The sequence below is a fragment of the Manis pentadactyla genome, chromosome 11, assembly GCF_030020395.1.
Source record: "Manis pentadactyla isolate mManPen7 chromosome 11, mManPen7.hap1, whole genome shotgun sequence".
Classification (NCBI taxonomy): Eukaryota; Metazoa; Chordata; class Mammalia; order Pholidota; family Manidae; genus Manis; species Manis pentadactyla.
Genome location: NC_080029.1, coordinates 15351515 through 15367707, shown reverse-complemented (window position 1 = coordinate 15367707; position 16193 = coordinate 15351515). Strand labels below are relative to the sequence as shown.

Sequence of the window (16193 nt, the reverse complement as noted above, 5' to 3'; positions counted from 1 at the left end):
AAGCTTTCAGAAGAGACCCAGACTTAGCAAAGGGGGCAGTCATCACCAGCCCAAGGGACCAACATAGCAGTTAGATGTGCAGGCTCAGAGTCGGACCTCTTAAGGCTCAAGCCGCAGTGTAACCGCTGGTGGGCTGGGTGGCCTTGGGCAAATTACTCCACTTCTTAGAATTCACTTGATCACCCAGAAAATAGAATGATGATGGCAGAACCTACCTGAAGACTTGTGCAAGGGTTTAATGAGCTGCATGGCTGAAGCTTTTAGAACAGTGCCCAGTAGAAAGTAAACAACCAATGAGTGGTCGCTATTTGTTAGAAATCCCCCTTTGACCATCATTGCGCCTCCCTCCCATCATCTCAGGGGCAAGATTCTCGGGATGGCTGGGCCTTACATGTCCTCTCTGGGTTGCTGCTGAGGCCCAGCTCTGATTAGGTGCTGCCCCAAGGCACCAAACTGGAAGATCCCCGCCCCTCACAGGGCATAAAGAGCCATCAGGTGCAGAGGACGCAGGCCCCTTTCCCTCAGTCGCACTGTGGAGTCTAGTCATCCCATTGTTTGGATGACCTGCTCCGTGGGGGCTGCGTGAGCCTTCGGGGTCCCTGAGGTTCTCTGAAATGTGCCTCCAACCACACAGAGGAACAGTTCAGGGGAACCAGCATCAGCATCTACTCAACCAGTCTGAGGCTGAGCACCTCCACCAAAGCCTGGGGCAAAGATGATTATCCAGGTGGCCAGGCAAGCAGTCTCAATGGAACAGGAACCTGCTATGTTGCTTCCCTGGGCTCAAGCCTCAAAGACACAGTATTCCTGGGTCAGCAGCCCAAGGCAGCGCTCGGGGCAGCAATTTCTGTAAAGGGGACTTTACACTTGAACAGTAGAAGCAAATGGAGAAAATTTGTCAATTAGAAAATCTAGGATTTAAAGCCCCAAAGGGCATTTCAGGAGGTCTTTTCTCTTTTCCCTTAGCAGAATTAAGGATGCACATACTTTAGGGCTTTTCTGGTTTCTTGTTTTCTTCCTTCCCTAACAAACGATCACAAGAGCTAAAAGAAACGGAGTTTTTTGGTTTAATCCTCAGACCACCCTAACAAATTGACACTAGTATCATTGTCTCCATTTTACAGACGGGAGGCTGAGGGCTGGGGTGGCTCCCCTACGTGACCAAGTCACACAGCCCATAAGTGGGAAAGAGATTTGACAGGGGAAGGTAAACTCCAGTCTGTGCGGCCTATGTGGCCTCTGCTTGAACAGGGATGTGGAGCACAGAGCAAGCACTCCAGAAATCTTTGCTGGATGGAGAATGAGTCATTTTCAAGTTTACTTTGTTCGTCTCTTAAGCATGACCCCTTCTCTGCATCAGCATCTCTCACCTATGATGCTGCAATAATCTTCTAATGGTCTCCATTCCTCCAATTTCTCCTTCCTCCAACTCAACAACCCCATTGCTAAAAGAGGTATTTTTTCAACAGAAAATTTCCATCATGTCATTGCCTTACTTAAATCTTTCAGTGACTCCCCACTTTCCATGGCATAAGGCCCAAACTCCTCAGCAAGGCCCCCTGGGCAACACCAAATCCAGCCATATTCCCCCTCCCCAGGCTCATCTGATGCCACCTACCCCCTGCCTCTCAGCTCAAGCCACACTGACCACCTGCTCCCTCCACAGACCACGCGAGCTGTCAGGGTGCCCATCACCACAGCCTACAGAATCAACCTCCTGTATCCCACACTGCTGTTCAAATGCATGGTGGTTGAGAGCCTGGGATAGGTAGGTAGATTGTCCAGGACTAAATCCAAGAGATTCCACTTATTAACCAGGTGACAGTGGGCATATAAATTCACCTCCAGCTGCCTCAATTTTCTCATCTATAAATGGGCACCAAAGACTGTCCTCATAGACTCGTTGTAGGGACTAAAGGAGCCTAATCCAGCTCCCAAATCCAGCCACAGAATCTTCCCTGACCTCTGTTTGCCTCACTGGGGTTCTCATTTTTCACATACTTCAAATAGCTCCCTTCCAGCCAGCATCAAAAGGCAAGAGTTAACATGCGCTGAGAGGAAATGAAGAAAAGGGACCTCTATGCACTGTTGGTGGGAATGTAACTTGGTACAGCCAGCACGGGAAACAGGATGGAGGATCCTCAGAAACATTAAAAATACTACTACCATATGAACGAGCAATCCTAATTCTGGAAATATAGCCAAAAGAAATGAAAACGAACTTCAAAAGATGTATGTGCCTCCATGCTCATAGCAGCACTATTTACAATAGCCAAGACACGGAAGCAACCTGAGTGTCCATCAATAGATGAACAGATAAAGTTGGGAACATATATACAATAGAATGTATTCAACTGTAAAAAATGAGAAAATCCTGCCATTTGCAAGAACCTATATGAATCTTGAGGTCATTACCCTAAGTGAAATAAGTCAGAGAAAGACAAATACTGTATGATCTCACTTGTATATGGAATCTAAGAAAAAAATAAACTCATAGAAAAAGGTCAGAGGTGAGGGTTGAGAAAGAGGGAGTTGGCGGAAGGTGGTTAAAAGGTACAAACTTCCAGTTATCAGATAAATAATACTAGGGATATAAAAGGTACAATGTGATGACTACAGTTGACACTGTTGTATGATACATAGGAAAGTTATTATGACAATAAATCTGAAGAGTTCTCACAAGGAAAACAACTGTTTTTTTTTCTTTTTTTGCTTTTTCTCTTTATGGTATCTATATGAGATGATGGATGCTAACTAAACTTACTGCGGTAAACATTTCACAATATATGTTAAACCATTATGCTGTATACCTTAAACTCACACAGTGATGTTATGTCAATTGTACCTCAATAGAACTAGGAAAAACAACCAAATTCGAGTGAATTTTAGTTACTGGTTTACACTCCTCTTCCTCCAGGGTTTCTCAACTTGCTGACTTGTTAGACTAGATGATTCTTTGTGCTGAGGGCCTTTGCTGGGCACACTGTGAGATGTTCAGCAGCCTCCCTGGCCTCGCTCAGTAGATGCCTATGACACCTCCACAGTTGTGACACCCAAAAATATCCCAAGATATTGCCAGATGACCCCTGAAGGCAAATGCCCTCCCCTTTAAGAGACATTGCTTAAAACCCTTGAGGTCCTGGAAGCAGCAATAATCTATCCTTTTTTGAGCACTTAATTTGCACCAAGCACGGTTCAAAGCCCTTTTCATGAATTATAGAATCTGATCCTCTCAACACGAAAGGATGAGATTTTAGGCACATTTTATAAAAATTGGAACTGGATCACAGAGATTAGTAACTTTGTCAAGGTGTATTTTATTCTCATTTTTTCCAGCCCCAACACCTAGCGTGTTACCTGATACAACAGGAGTTCAACAACAATTTAAAAATGAGTTAATGGCTGAGACAGTCTCATCCATAACAGCAATCTGGCCAGGCACAGTGGCCCATAGGTCTACCCCAGAGTCTCACGGTATGCCATACAGTGGTTTAATTATTTGGAAAATCCCTTCCCAGCTATGGCTGTTTTAAGCGATCCAGGAATTCACAGGGCTTATGCTGTTCAGGGTACTTTGTTTGTCTTATTAATAGCATGAATTACATCTTCCAGCTTTGCTTTATAAGGGTTTCACTCAGTCCAGCCAAGAGTCCTGACATTACCAGATAAACACCTTTGATCTAAGTTTTTTTACCACTCCTTTCAAACTTTAGTGAGAATATGATAATACTATTTTTCCAACTTTGAACACACCACACTGAAAACCCTCCCCAAAACTGTGTTTCTTATGAGCACTACATGGAGTACTGCTCAGAGGCATAAAGTGAGGGAATGCTTCTCTGGTCCATAGGTGTGGGCATTTTCATCCTATGAAGGAATCAATGAAGGGCAAACCATACGATTTGGTTCTGGATTGATACAGATTCAGCACTTCAACCTGCTTAACCTATATTGTGAGAAAGAGTACAGATAAACCCGAGTATAAATCCTGACATCACAGTAGATGGAGACCTGAAAGTATCCCAGGTTCAGGACTGATACTCAGTGGGTGCAGGGAGAAGAAATAGGGAAGTGCTTTCTGCTAAAACATTGCCAAGAATTCCAGTGTTTTTGACTCTACGAAAATTCTGGAAAGCATTAAACACAAAGCAAATGACTAAGAGAAAGTTACATTTTAATAAAGCAAGACTACTTAAAGGTCTTGTAGACTCATCGGGCGAGCCAGGGTGGAGTCAGACAGACCTGACTTTGAATCCTGGCTCTGCCACCTTGGTGGCTGGAAAGCTCTTCACCTCTTTTAGTATCAGTTTCCTTACCTATAAAATGGGCATAATGATACCAACTTAGAGGGTTGCTGGAGAGATTAAATGAGATTTATAAAGGGCCTAGTTCATAACAGATGCCTAATAAAGGGTAGGTTTCTTAATTGTTATAAAAATGATCCTAAGGCACACACGTGCCCACACACACACACACACACAAACTCATTTCACAGAGACTTTTGAGGTCTAAACAGAACATGCATCTTAATGGCAGCACCAGAATTAGAATCTCGACACTCCTCCATCCTGTTCATTCTGAACTCTGAGCTGTTTAATAAAGAAGAAGGCCAAGGAATGGGCAATATGGAAATGCTGAATGAATAAACAAGCTCACATATCTGGTGGCATCCCCAGTGTTACAGATTTACTTTGATATCTCATTCCAAAAGCATTTCTATATTGGGAAATAATTAGGAGCAAAGAAATGCATAGGTTATACATGGATGCAAAGATAGTAAGACATGATCCCTTTCCTCAAGACCTCACTCTATACAGAGGGAAAAATTCAAGCATGAATTCAAATTCAGTTCAGACCACCTCTTAGATTATATGTGTTGCAACTAAACATAACAGATCTCACCACATAACACAGCAACATGTGTAAATGCAATTCCATTGTTACTTAAAATTACTCCAGAATTGTTGCCACCATTCTCTATGGCATTCTAGGCCTTCAATCTGCCATGAATTAGTACAACTCTCTCATCATCACAAATATGGTAGCACTTTCTCATGAAAAGAGAAAGAAAAAAGAAAAGACAAGGCCATACAAAAAAGTGATATGAAACATGGCCCTTTTGTTTTTGCATCTTAAAGTTTTAGTTTTTAATAAGAATTGTACGGTGTGGGTATGAAATCATATGTATTCTCAAGAAAAAAATATGTGTTTCTATTTCTTTAAGAGTCAAGTCAGATTATCAAAACTAATTTAAAAGAGTACAATTGTTATTGACGGTTCCACATCAGAACCTCAGGAGTCCACTACCTTATCAGTGTAGTTTGAAATAAGCACATAGCCAGCCCAGAATTGCAAATCCTGCGAAATCCTGGTTGTTGTAATTATTAGAATTTAATGCAGATAATCCTACAGCCAGAAGGAATTGAGGAAGCCATCTTTTCCATCTCCCTGCCTTCTAAACTTTAGAACCCCAGAGAGATGAGGCTCTCCCTCGCCTCCGTAAATGTCACCGCCTTCCACCGTGACCTACCCTTGGTAGTTTGGGAGGGTGTGCAGGATAGGAAATCAAACTCCAGCCTCAGAGGCAGCCATGCTCCCTCACCAATGAGGGGAAGCCCTCCAATTGGATTCCCAACCATTCCCCTTTCCTCCTCCTGGGACTCAGCAATCTCTGCCTTTCCCAGACTTTTCAAGCCTCCTGTCTCATGCCCCCTATCACACCGCCTGAGGTGACTCTGCCTCCCATGGCCTTCCCAGCCACAGTTCACCCCTGCCAAGGCTGCCACCACCCAGCTTCCACTGCCCTGCTTCTCTCAGTGGCACCCAAAGTCCTCGGCCTCCATGATTTATGGATGTTTTTTCCTTAACATCCAAGATATGTAAGGGCTGTAGCAAAGTGCCCAACACAGTAAGTGTTTGAAAACAGCAACCCTAATCACCACTCTTAACTGCTCTCCTTATTATTTCATCCCCACAAATCCACCAAAACGACCCTCCCACATCACCAACAGTCTCCCCAATCCACATCTAGTGGCCTTTTCTCTACTCCATTCTCACTGACCTTGGATAGCCGAATCCATCCCTGCTTGTTTAAAAGTCTACCTTTCCTTGGCTCCTAGGGCACCTCTTGACACTACATCTCACGGCAGAGCTTCAGAATCAGGAAGTCAATCAGCGTATTTGGGTGGACTTGAATTTGAAAATGCAAAGCCCTCTCGCCAGATGCTGCATGAGCAGGAGACGCAGAACACAGCCCGCGCCCCCGTCAGGGGTACAGGTGCAGCCCCTCTTCCCCGCATGGTCACATGCCTCACTCTCCGGCTTCTCTGAGGTCTCTGCTCAAACGTCCCATTGCGGGAGAGGACTTCCCTGACCGTCAGGGGCATCTTAGGCAAAGGCAAAACTCAGTGAGCCGGAAAGACAGAACCGACGCTGTCCTCTCTCCCCACCGCTTGCTGTGCGGTCGGCCCACTGCCCGCTCACCTGGATCAAGGTCTCCAGCTCCTGGAGGCTCACGCAGACGTGGTCCCGCAGGAACTCCGCCTTCTCCAAGGCGATGGTGTTCTTCTGGCTGCTCTCGAAGGGCTGCTCCAACGCCCGGAAGACGAGACCGCCCGTGACGAGGTAGACCACCACGACCACGAAGATGGCCACCACTGTCTTCCACTTCATGACGGTCTGCAGGCCCCCCTGGGAGGTGCCTTCCATCCTGGCTACCACCGTGGCCCGGGAGGAGATGGAGAGGCGTGGGGCCGGGGCGTGGCCGTTAGTGGCACCCTTGGGCTGACACACGGGGGGCGCGGCTGCCGGAATGGCCACTGAGAAACGGGGTGGGCGAGAGGAGGAGAGAGTTTGTTTATCAGTATGAAACACAAAACTGTCAGAAACAAAGCACAGATGTCTTTCTCAAGACAGCTTTCAAATGTGAGGATTAAAAATTGTTTCACCGTGCCTGCAGTTAGGGGACTTGATCAGTTGCTAGGTGCCCGTTTGAGTTCTAAAAAAAAATGAGCACCAGGAGCTCTAATTTAAAAAAAAAAAAGTTAGGAACTGAGTTTGAAATGCTTATGTTTCTCTACCAGAGTCCAAAGTTGAAAGCCATTTATCGGTGATTTGTAATTCACCTCCTCCCTTACCTTCCTTGTTTAAACAATGTGTAAGATACACGGCACAACAAACTACCATATTTGAAAAACAGCTGTATCACTCAACTTGGGGAGGAAAAAATTAGAGACGGATACCCAGCTACTGTGCCCAAGGACTGAGTGATACCAAGAGCGGAGATGAGCTTTTAGCAAGTTTAAAAGTCCTTTTTATCCAGGACTGTGGTCACCAAAAAACTAAGTGAGCTCGCTAGAAGAGAGAGGAGTCAAATATTAGGAACAGTAAAGAAAGTTTGGGTTTCCAAAGATTACTAAACACGAAAAAAATGAAAGGTGGCGGTAGAGAAGGAGAGAAGGAACAATGAGCAACATTACATGCCAATTAACTTGGTTTCTGGAAAAAATGAGAATGAAAGAATAGATCCTAAATGTATTTCTTAAGAGAAATGTGATGACTTAGATGTCATCATTCCTGATACAGCAGTAATAGAATCTTTCTTCTATTTTACTCCAATAAGCAGCCAGGGGAAAGGAAATTTCCCCTGGTTTTCAGAACACATAGAATTCTCAAAGGCCTCTGGTCTCCGTAAGGGCAATTTCATTACCCTGGAAATAAATATGTTGAACTGGTGGCGTCTCTGGAATGGCAGGAAGTTTGGGGTTGTGTGGTACACGTAATGCTATCACGTATTTCAGAAATCTGTCTTCTGCGGCAGTGAACGGCTATTTCACTTCGATTTTGTTCTGCCTTGATTATACTAATGCTTATGGCCTCTGTCATGGTGCAGCCCGGCTGTTGTGTAAATAAGGTATTAGGAGATGAAAAACCTAATTACCTAAGTGGGGCAAACAATCCCACTCATGAACTAAATGGCTCAATCTCTGCCTGGGAAACCAAGGTAAATAAACACTCCTTGTTCAAAATGCCAGGGAGCCTGATGACACTTGGCAGAAGGGTTGGCCACCGTGAGGAATCTACGCTTCTAAATATCTGCCTTTCGTCCTACAGCCTCAAAATCAGCTTTTCTCTTTGGAAACCAAGCTGAACAGCAGCCTTCTGTTGAATATTATTCTTCCAGATGAAAAACATAAAATGTTACATTTCCCTCTAACTTATTGAACATGAAATTCTCTGGAATCTCTGATTGAAAGATTTAAGATTTAGGATCAGCATCCAGGACATTGTGTTCTTGCAAAACCTTCCTTAAAGATACCACATTCAGGTTCCTCCTCGCCCTGGTGGGTACTGAGATGGTAAGCCTTGCCCAGGGCAGCCGTCTTTCACCCTTGTGCTCATTTCCCATTCATTTGACTGCCTCACAGCATCTCAGTCCTTGTGCTTCTCACCATCCCTGTGGCCACCAACCTCATCCAAGCCATCATCACGTCTTACCTGGACCAGTCCAACAGCCTCCTAAATGCCTCCCTGCCCCCGTGTTCACCCACCTCTGACCCTTAAATCTGGGGTTAAATACCACTTCCGGAAGCACGCCCTCTTTCTGCCCCTGCTCCCCCTGTGACTGACAGAATTATGACCCCCAAAAATGTCCACATCCTAGCCCCTGGGACCTATGCATATGTTGCCTTATATGGCAGATGTGATTAAGCTAAGGATCTGGCAATAGGGAGATTATCCTGGATTATACAGGGTAGGCCCAATGTAATCACCAAGGTCCTTGTAAGAAGGAGGTGTGAGGATCAGAGAGAGAAAGAGATGTAAAGGCAGAAGCAGAGGTAAGAGTGATGGAGCCACCATGCAAGGGATGCAGTCAGCTCCTAAAAGCTGAAAAGGACAAGGAACAGATTTTCCTAGTCCTTCCAGAAGGATAGAGCTGTGCCCACACCTTAATTTCAGGCCAATAAGACAGATTTTGAACTTCTGGCCTCCAGAACCGTAAAATAATAAATTTGTGTCATTTTAAACCACTAAGTTTGTGGCAAATTGTTACGGCAGCAGGAAGCTAATACACCTCCCACACACTAGATTCAGTCTCCCTTGGCTCCGTGCACCGGTGCTATTCAAAGAACCTATTTACTTGCCCCCAGCTTAGAGCTCCAGGAGGGCAGGCAGCACGTCTGCCCCTCACCCTGTACCCCAGTGTCTTGCACAGTGCCTGGCATACAGTGGGTGGATGAAATGGATGGAGGAAGTGTTGTCCCTATCCACACACACACTGGGGATGAGTGGCGTTAGGTGGAAAACAGCCTGACGTTCCACACTGTTGCGATGCTCCTTCCACCAGCAGCCCCTTCCCCACCCTCATCTGCCTGGGAACTCCCACCCGCTGCAGCCTCAGCTAGACGTTGCCTCCTCTGTGCAGTCATCCTGGACTCTCCAGGCAGACTCGGCATGCCCTCTATCCGCGAGCCTGTAAATTCCCTGGCGCCTGAAAGCTTGTCGTTCATCCCTGGGCCTCCACCTCTGGACCCAGAGCCTGGCACAGAGAAACATTTTGGTTACTCTTGTGGCTGTTGTCAATTCTTCCTTCAGTCCATTAACAAAAGCCCTGTCAGAATATCATCACCCTCAGTAATGAGCATTTATTTAGCACCAAATGAGCATGAGGGGCTGTGCTGCAGTGGGGATAAGTCACAGTCCCTCCCAGCTTCGGGGGCTGGCGGTCTGCTTAGGAACACACGGCACAGAGTCGGGTAACACACATCAGGATGCAGCCCCGCTGGGTGACACATGCTGGCCTTGAGCAGGGAGGCCAGCTGGAGCTGGGTCTCCTTCACTGACCTGCATCAGGGATGGTTCCAGGACCCCTGGTATCCTTGAGGCTCAGCAAAACTGGGCTTGAGAAAAGTCTTTCCAGGCCATTTCCTGGTTCCAGTTTGCTAAAAGACTGTCCCTGGAGCAGAGTTTGAACGAAGTCCACCAATCCCTGAGTTTCCAAAGCACCAGGAGCAAAAACCAGAACTTCAGTCCCCAACCCATTAGTGTCTAGGTGACCTTGAAACTGCCACTTGGTTTCTGTTTCTTTATCTACAGACTGTGAATATAACAGCCTTTTTTTTTTAACCCCCACAGGGCTCTCAGGGAACTCCAAATGAGGGTCCTGGGTTACTGATTGGAGTCTACATCAGGAATCCTGGCAGAGATCTCAGAAGGTCACAAAAGCTTTTGTGCAATTGACTAAAAATGGAGTTGGAGTTATGAAAGATGACTGCACATTTTGAGGGCTTGGGAAAGATTTTGGTTTGTGCCTTTTCCTTAGGTTGGAGAAGTCTTTCAAAGGGGGTTTTCATGAATCCATTTCTATTCCCTGGCAGCCACAGCAGCTCTCACCCTACTACAAAGTTGCTTTGTGACCTGGGATGTGCCTCTGGAGCTCTCTGTGCATGGAGCCAGCAAAGAAGCAAATGAGCCAGATGATGGGGGTGGCGGTGGCGCGGTGGTGATAATGGAAAGTTCCGGCACTTACTTTGTGTCCTCACAACATTTTGCTTACATTGTTGCATTTGATCGTCACCATGAGCTATTATCAGCCTGTATGAGTCCAGGTCCTCCCAGAAGCAGATGCCAATAGGGGCTTAAATGTGCATGAATTTTATTAGGGAAAACACATGTGTGAGAGGAAGTGGGAGGGAGTCAGGGGGATAAGCACGGCCATCAGACACATTGTGAGTCTGACCCCGGGTAAAGGAGAAAGGAAAGGATGGATGGGTGTGAGCATCCTAGACTGCCCACAGCCTAACGAGGGGTCAGCATGGCTGGTCAGGGACTTCTTGAGCCAAAGTCAGCCATCTGAGGAGTCCTGTGTCCCCAAGAAGATGCCTGCCTCAGAGTCCCTGTCACACTCAGTCACTGGCTCAGAGTAGCCCATGGAAAATGTCTCCACGGAGCAAGCCCACAGTGGACTTCAGAGCAGCCCCTGGTGCTCTTGGCCAATTACACCCCTGCCGGGGGAGGCCTGCAAGGTGCATGTATGCCTGCTTACGGCCAGCACATACCCCCACTTCACAGATAAAGAAACTGAGACCCAGAGAGGTTAAATGACCAAACTGAGGTCAAGTGGACAGGTGGTGGGGCCAGAACTAAAATTAAGATACTCTGATTTTAAAGTCAGTTCTCCTTTGAAATGTAGGAACAGCAAAAATAGAAAACAATGCAATTCCAGGTGGAAAGGGACCTTTTTTCTAAACTGTTTCAATAATGGATGGGCCTATAAGCAGGGGCCTATCAGACCTCACCACTCCACTGGAAAAGTATTTGGCAGCAAAAGTGCTGCACAGAATTGATGAGAAAGGAAAGGTTAGAAGACAGTGTCCCTTTGGTTAATTTCACGTTTAAATGTTTTCTCACAAACATTAGCCCATTCCCTTTGTACCTAATTGTCATTAGATATGGGGGCACATGCGGAAATCTGCCTTTTCTTGGTTGAACTAGTTCTTAGGAACTGTATATTACCTGGGCTTTCCCGTGCCCTGTACATTCTACTGCATCATCTGCTCATGCACTCAGTCAACAACCATTTGAGTTCTCCAGGCACCATGCTTGGCCCTAGGGATCTATAAATGAGTAAGACACATCCATGCCTTCAGAGTTAGTGGGAAAGTCAACAAGATCAAATGCATGCACAAGCCTAGTTTATCCTCACAGAACCTCCCGCAGAGAGCAGTGGTCATTACCTGTGCCCCCCTCCGACGAGGGAGGCACTGAGGCCTGGGGAGGTGGCACTGACTGGCTGATCCCAAGCTAACAAGCTGCAGCATCCTCGGAGCTGTCTGCAGACACCTAACCCCTACTGCCTCCACTCCTCCATACCACGAAGAACACATGACATCCACAGGATTTGGGACCTCCTGCAAACCTGAAATGCAGCCGCCTCAGAGATGTCGCTGTCACACAGCAATGTGACTCTGCTTATCAGCCCAGGCAAAGTACCACAGATTGCAGCACATTGGTAAGAAGCAAAGAACTCCTGCCCTCCCCCTCGCCCCTCCCCGCAGGCCTGGAATCTGTCCAGGGCCACTTGCACAGGCAGCTCAGGGCTTCCAAAGAGCCCCAGGTTAAAGCTGAGCCTGGAATCCCCAAAAATTTCCCTGGGCACAGGCAGACTCCAGGCTGGTACAGAGGATGGGTGTTCCAAAGGAGAAAGGGGAGATGGGAGCAGGCAGTCCCAGCCCCACAGTCGTTACAACCTCTGGTTCCAGGCATGGCCAGCCTCTGGGAGGAGCAGAGAGAATGTGTGTGCTCCCTCTGATTCCAGACACCCCCACAGCCAAACCCTGTTTTTCCTATGTCCATGTGACAGCTATACCTTAAAGGTGATCAGGCAGGCCTGGGGAAGAATGTGGTGTCACTCAGTCTACACACATACGTGGGCAAGCCTGCTCCCCAAATGCCACCGCAGGAAAGGCTCCGCCCTTTGGTTTAGTCACTGCTCCCTCCTTCTCGTCCTCTTAAAACTTTAGGTTTTGCTTGCAGATGGAAGAGACCAAGGCATCAGGAAATGTCTGGGAACATTTAGAGTGCCAGACACCAAACAAGGCTGAAAGGGGACAAAGAGGGAGCCGAGAATATGCTGACACCTTGATTCACCTCCCTCCTCAGTTCAGACTGTCTTCCCTCACCTGAATCACTGCGAAAACCTCCAGTCCTGTCGCCCTTGAATCCATCCTCCGCATCACAGCCAGGTGGCACTCTCTCCTGTGTGTCTCTGATCACATCCACTTCATACTTAAATTCCTCTGAAGGCACCACAGAGACTCAGAATGAAGTGCAGGCTCCATGACTTGCACCAAGACTCCTTGCCAGGACCTGGTGCTTGACTGTCTCCCCAGCCGCACCCACTGCCACGCCCCCACACACAACCTTCGGCCCAGCCAAACCCAGCAGCACCCAGGTCCATGCATGCTGAGCCACTTGCTGATGCCGCCCTCTGGGCTATGCCAGAGGAATGGGCCTTGCTTCCCAGATTCCTTTCTCCTCCCCACCCTTTATCTGGCCAACTCTTCCTTATAAGCGAATACTCAATTCATGTGTCACCACCTCCCAGAAGTCCTCCCTGACTGCTCACCTGCCAGTCTGACCAGATGTCCTTCCTCTATGCTCTCTCTCTGTCTCAGTGTGGAGCTTAGCATGGATCCTACCGCTTGGAGGCTCCTACTTACAACTTGCTCCGTTCCTGAATTTATTCATCCATCCATCCATGAATTTGCCTTGCACTGGCATTTATGGTATCCAGTTCACAGACCAGCTCGAAAGAAAACTGAGTCTGGTAGATGTGAGCAGCCTGGGACTACTGCAGAGAGACATCCAGAGTGAAGGTGGTAAATTCTCAGAGAGTAAGAGTCCAAGGAGAGTTCCGCGGGGTTTGTTCTATTACTGGGGAAGACTAAACAGGTGACAGAAAAGTAATTCACTTCACTGTGCTCCAAGAACAACTTTCCTGTCCTCTTCACAAAGGGATAGAAGTTCTCTTTTACTCATGGGTATGAAATACTTGTTAGGTAAAAATAATCTATTTAATGGCATGAATCATCCTTGGTGAGTCACCTCTCTGGTACCAGGCAGGCAGAACTTCCCTCTAGCCCGCCGTCCTGAGCTCCCTCTGACTAGCACCAAACAGCATAACTTGGGATTTGAGAACCCAAAGAGGGAAGGGCTTTCCTTGCTCTGCCCCATGAGCGCAACTGGAGCCGAGTTCATGTGGGGTTCAAAAGACCAGGGACCACCTTCTCAGGGCTCGTAAACACACCATTTGATCCTCCCCAAATCTCTTGTCATATTTATAAGCCCAGATCATGGCACAAAGCAGAGGCCTTCACCCAAACAGTGAGGCCCTTGGGGACCCCAAGTCAAGCAGCAGCAGAGGGATGGAGAGGAGGGGGTCAGAGACAAGGGATATTAAGGAAGTAAAGTCAATGGGTGCTTATTGATAGAAAGTGAGAAATACAGCAGGGAGTCTGGGGTGGCACAGGCATCTGGCTTGTAAGAGCACAGTGTTCTCCAGGACAGAAAAGGCGGGAGGCTTAAGTGTGCAATTCTTGCAGCACATCCAGGTGGAGATATCCAGTGGACATTCGGCTTAAGGAACTGGAACCAGGGCCAATCCAGCTGGAACCCCAGGTTTGGGAGCAATGAGGTTTTAAGTGGTATTGAAGTCACAGGACTGGATGAAATAGGACAGAGGGAAACGTAGAATGAAAGAGAGTAAAAGATGGTGCTCAAGAGAGCAGTATTTAAGGAACAACGGAGGGGAGAAAGGCACACAGGCAGACCAGCATGTGGCCACTGGGCATCAGACATGGCAGATCCTGTTCCAGTCTATCTGCAGCAGCGTTCCCGAGGCCTGGCCTGTGAGAGGTCTCTGTGTGTGCCTGATGAACTGATGTCGGGAATACTGCATTATTTTGTTGCTCGTGCATCAACGATCTTCAAATAGACTCTTTTCTCTTCCTGGCGGCCAGGAAACTCTGTTCAACAGAACTCTTGTTCCAGAATTTCTGGGCATTATAGGTTACTCCTGGTAGCAGGTGAAATGTATTTTTTTTTGTATTGAAGTATAGTTGATATACAATATTATGTTGGTTTCAGGAGTACAGCATAGTGATTGGACGGGTAGATACATTATGAAATGTTCACCCCTGTTCTTGTAGTTACCATGTGTCACCATACAAAGTTACACCGGTATTATTGACTATATTCCTTAATGCCATGCTTTTCATGGGACGCCTTTACTGCTGCAATGAAATGACCCCTCACCCACACGCATGACCCCAAAGAGCCCAGGGCTAGAGCCACTCCTTGTGCATGCTGAGCTGGTCAGAGCCGACCTGGCATGTCCCCATGGGCTGCTCATGTTTCAGGATCCGAGGCTGCTTACCCTGCGGTTCCCCCAGCAGACCCCAGATGCTGGGGTCTCACTTGTCTTGACTCTATAGTCAAGGCCTGCAAGAACTACACAGTCACAGCTGAGGTTCCTTTCTCTTGTTCCAAGATGCTTCATGAATAACATATTTTGTCTCCTGCCCTAAGTTTTTTCCTCCACAATTTAAATTAACTAAAGAATTTTTAAAAGGAAAGATTTTTTTTTACCCCCTTTGGGATTAAAAATAATATAAGCAGCTGCAGTTCCCAAAATATCTCCTTCTCCCTTGGTCCAAGCATTTAAAATCGTATTGTCAGGGCCCATTCCTTCAAGAGAGAGGTTTTCTGTTTCCAGGTGTCTTATCAAAAGCACTTACTTCTCCTCACTGGGCTCCACACAGGGGAACCCTCCCAGTCAGGCTGGAGCCAAATGAGCCTTCTAGAATGCCAATCTTACTCCTGCTTTAAACCCCACAATTGTCCCATGGCTTTTCCCAGAGCCTCCAGGGCCTCAGCGGCTCAGGGCCCATCTTACTTCCCCAGCCCTGCCTCGCCCTCCACATTTTGTCCTACAACCTCAACAAGCTCCCTTCGGCATCAGCTATTACAAACACACAGATCACAGGGGGCTGTGCCAATGTAAGCAATTCTTTTCACAAATCCACAGTGGAAAACAAAACGGAAAAATACATGCTAACCCGTTAGGAAAAAGTCCATAACCCATGCTACGGCCTAATTCCCTAACCTTAGGAAACCTGTTCGTTGCATCCCACCCAATGACGGTGACAGAAGTAGCTACTTTGATAAGCTCCATATCTATCAGAGCATAAAATACATTGAAAAGATAAGTGTGCTCATGTTTTACAAGGATGAAAAAGGCAGGGGCGTTTAGAAACTTCATGTGTCATCACTCACTTATTCACAAATGTGTGCCAACTATGTGCCAGGGATAATACCAGACTCCACACTCGGGGGCCAGGCTGCCAAGCCACCATCCACCAGGAAGCTGAAGGGACCAATTCTTTTGAGAAGAACAAAGCCAGCAAAGCAACTGGGCGGAAGCCTCCCTGCGGCTTTGATCTCCCTCCTTGGAGCACTAACCCCTCTCCTACTCTCTGCTTCCTCTGCTCTGACCCGAACTTCCCCTCCCTCTCTCAGCCCAAACCTTTCCAAAGATGCCTCAGGACCCCCAGCTGCAGAAGCACAGAACATCTCCCCCTTCCTCAGCCTCTTCAAGGAGCCTCCCTCGACCATCTTCAGTGACACCTGAGCGG

At 47.2% G+C, this 16193-nt stretch overlaps 1 protein-coding gene across 2 annotated transcripts in view; it reads right to left on the bottom strand.

Annotated features, from left to right (window-relative positions):
• Positions 1-16193, bottom strand: part of KCNK10 (potassium two pore domain channel subfamily K member 10) — a 131111-nt gene that overhangs the window by 66801 nt on the left and 48117 nt on the right. The window contains exons 1-2 of one of the 2 annotated variants that reach the window (XM_036882417.2): positions 12681-12868; positions 6484-6818 (exon numbers count right to left, since the gene is read on the bottom strand). In XM_036882417.2, the coding sequence (XP_036738312.2) occupies positions 6484-6708 (225 nt within the window). In that variant the 5' untranslated portion in view covers positions 6709-6818; positions 12681-12868. Of the gene's footprint in view, positions 1-6483; positions 6819-12680; positions 12869-16193 lie in introns of those variants that run through there. The other variant, XM_036882416.2, reaches the window with a different exon arrangement.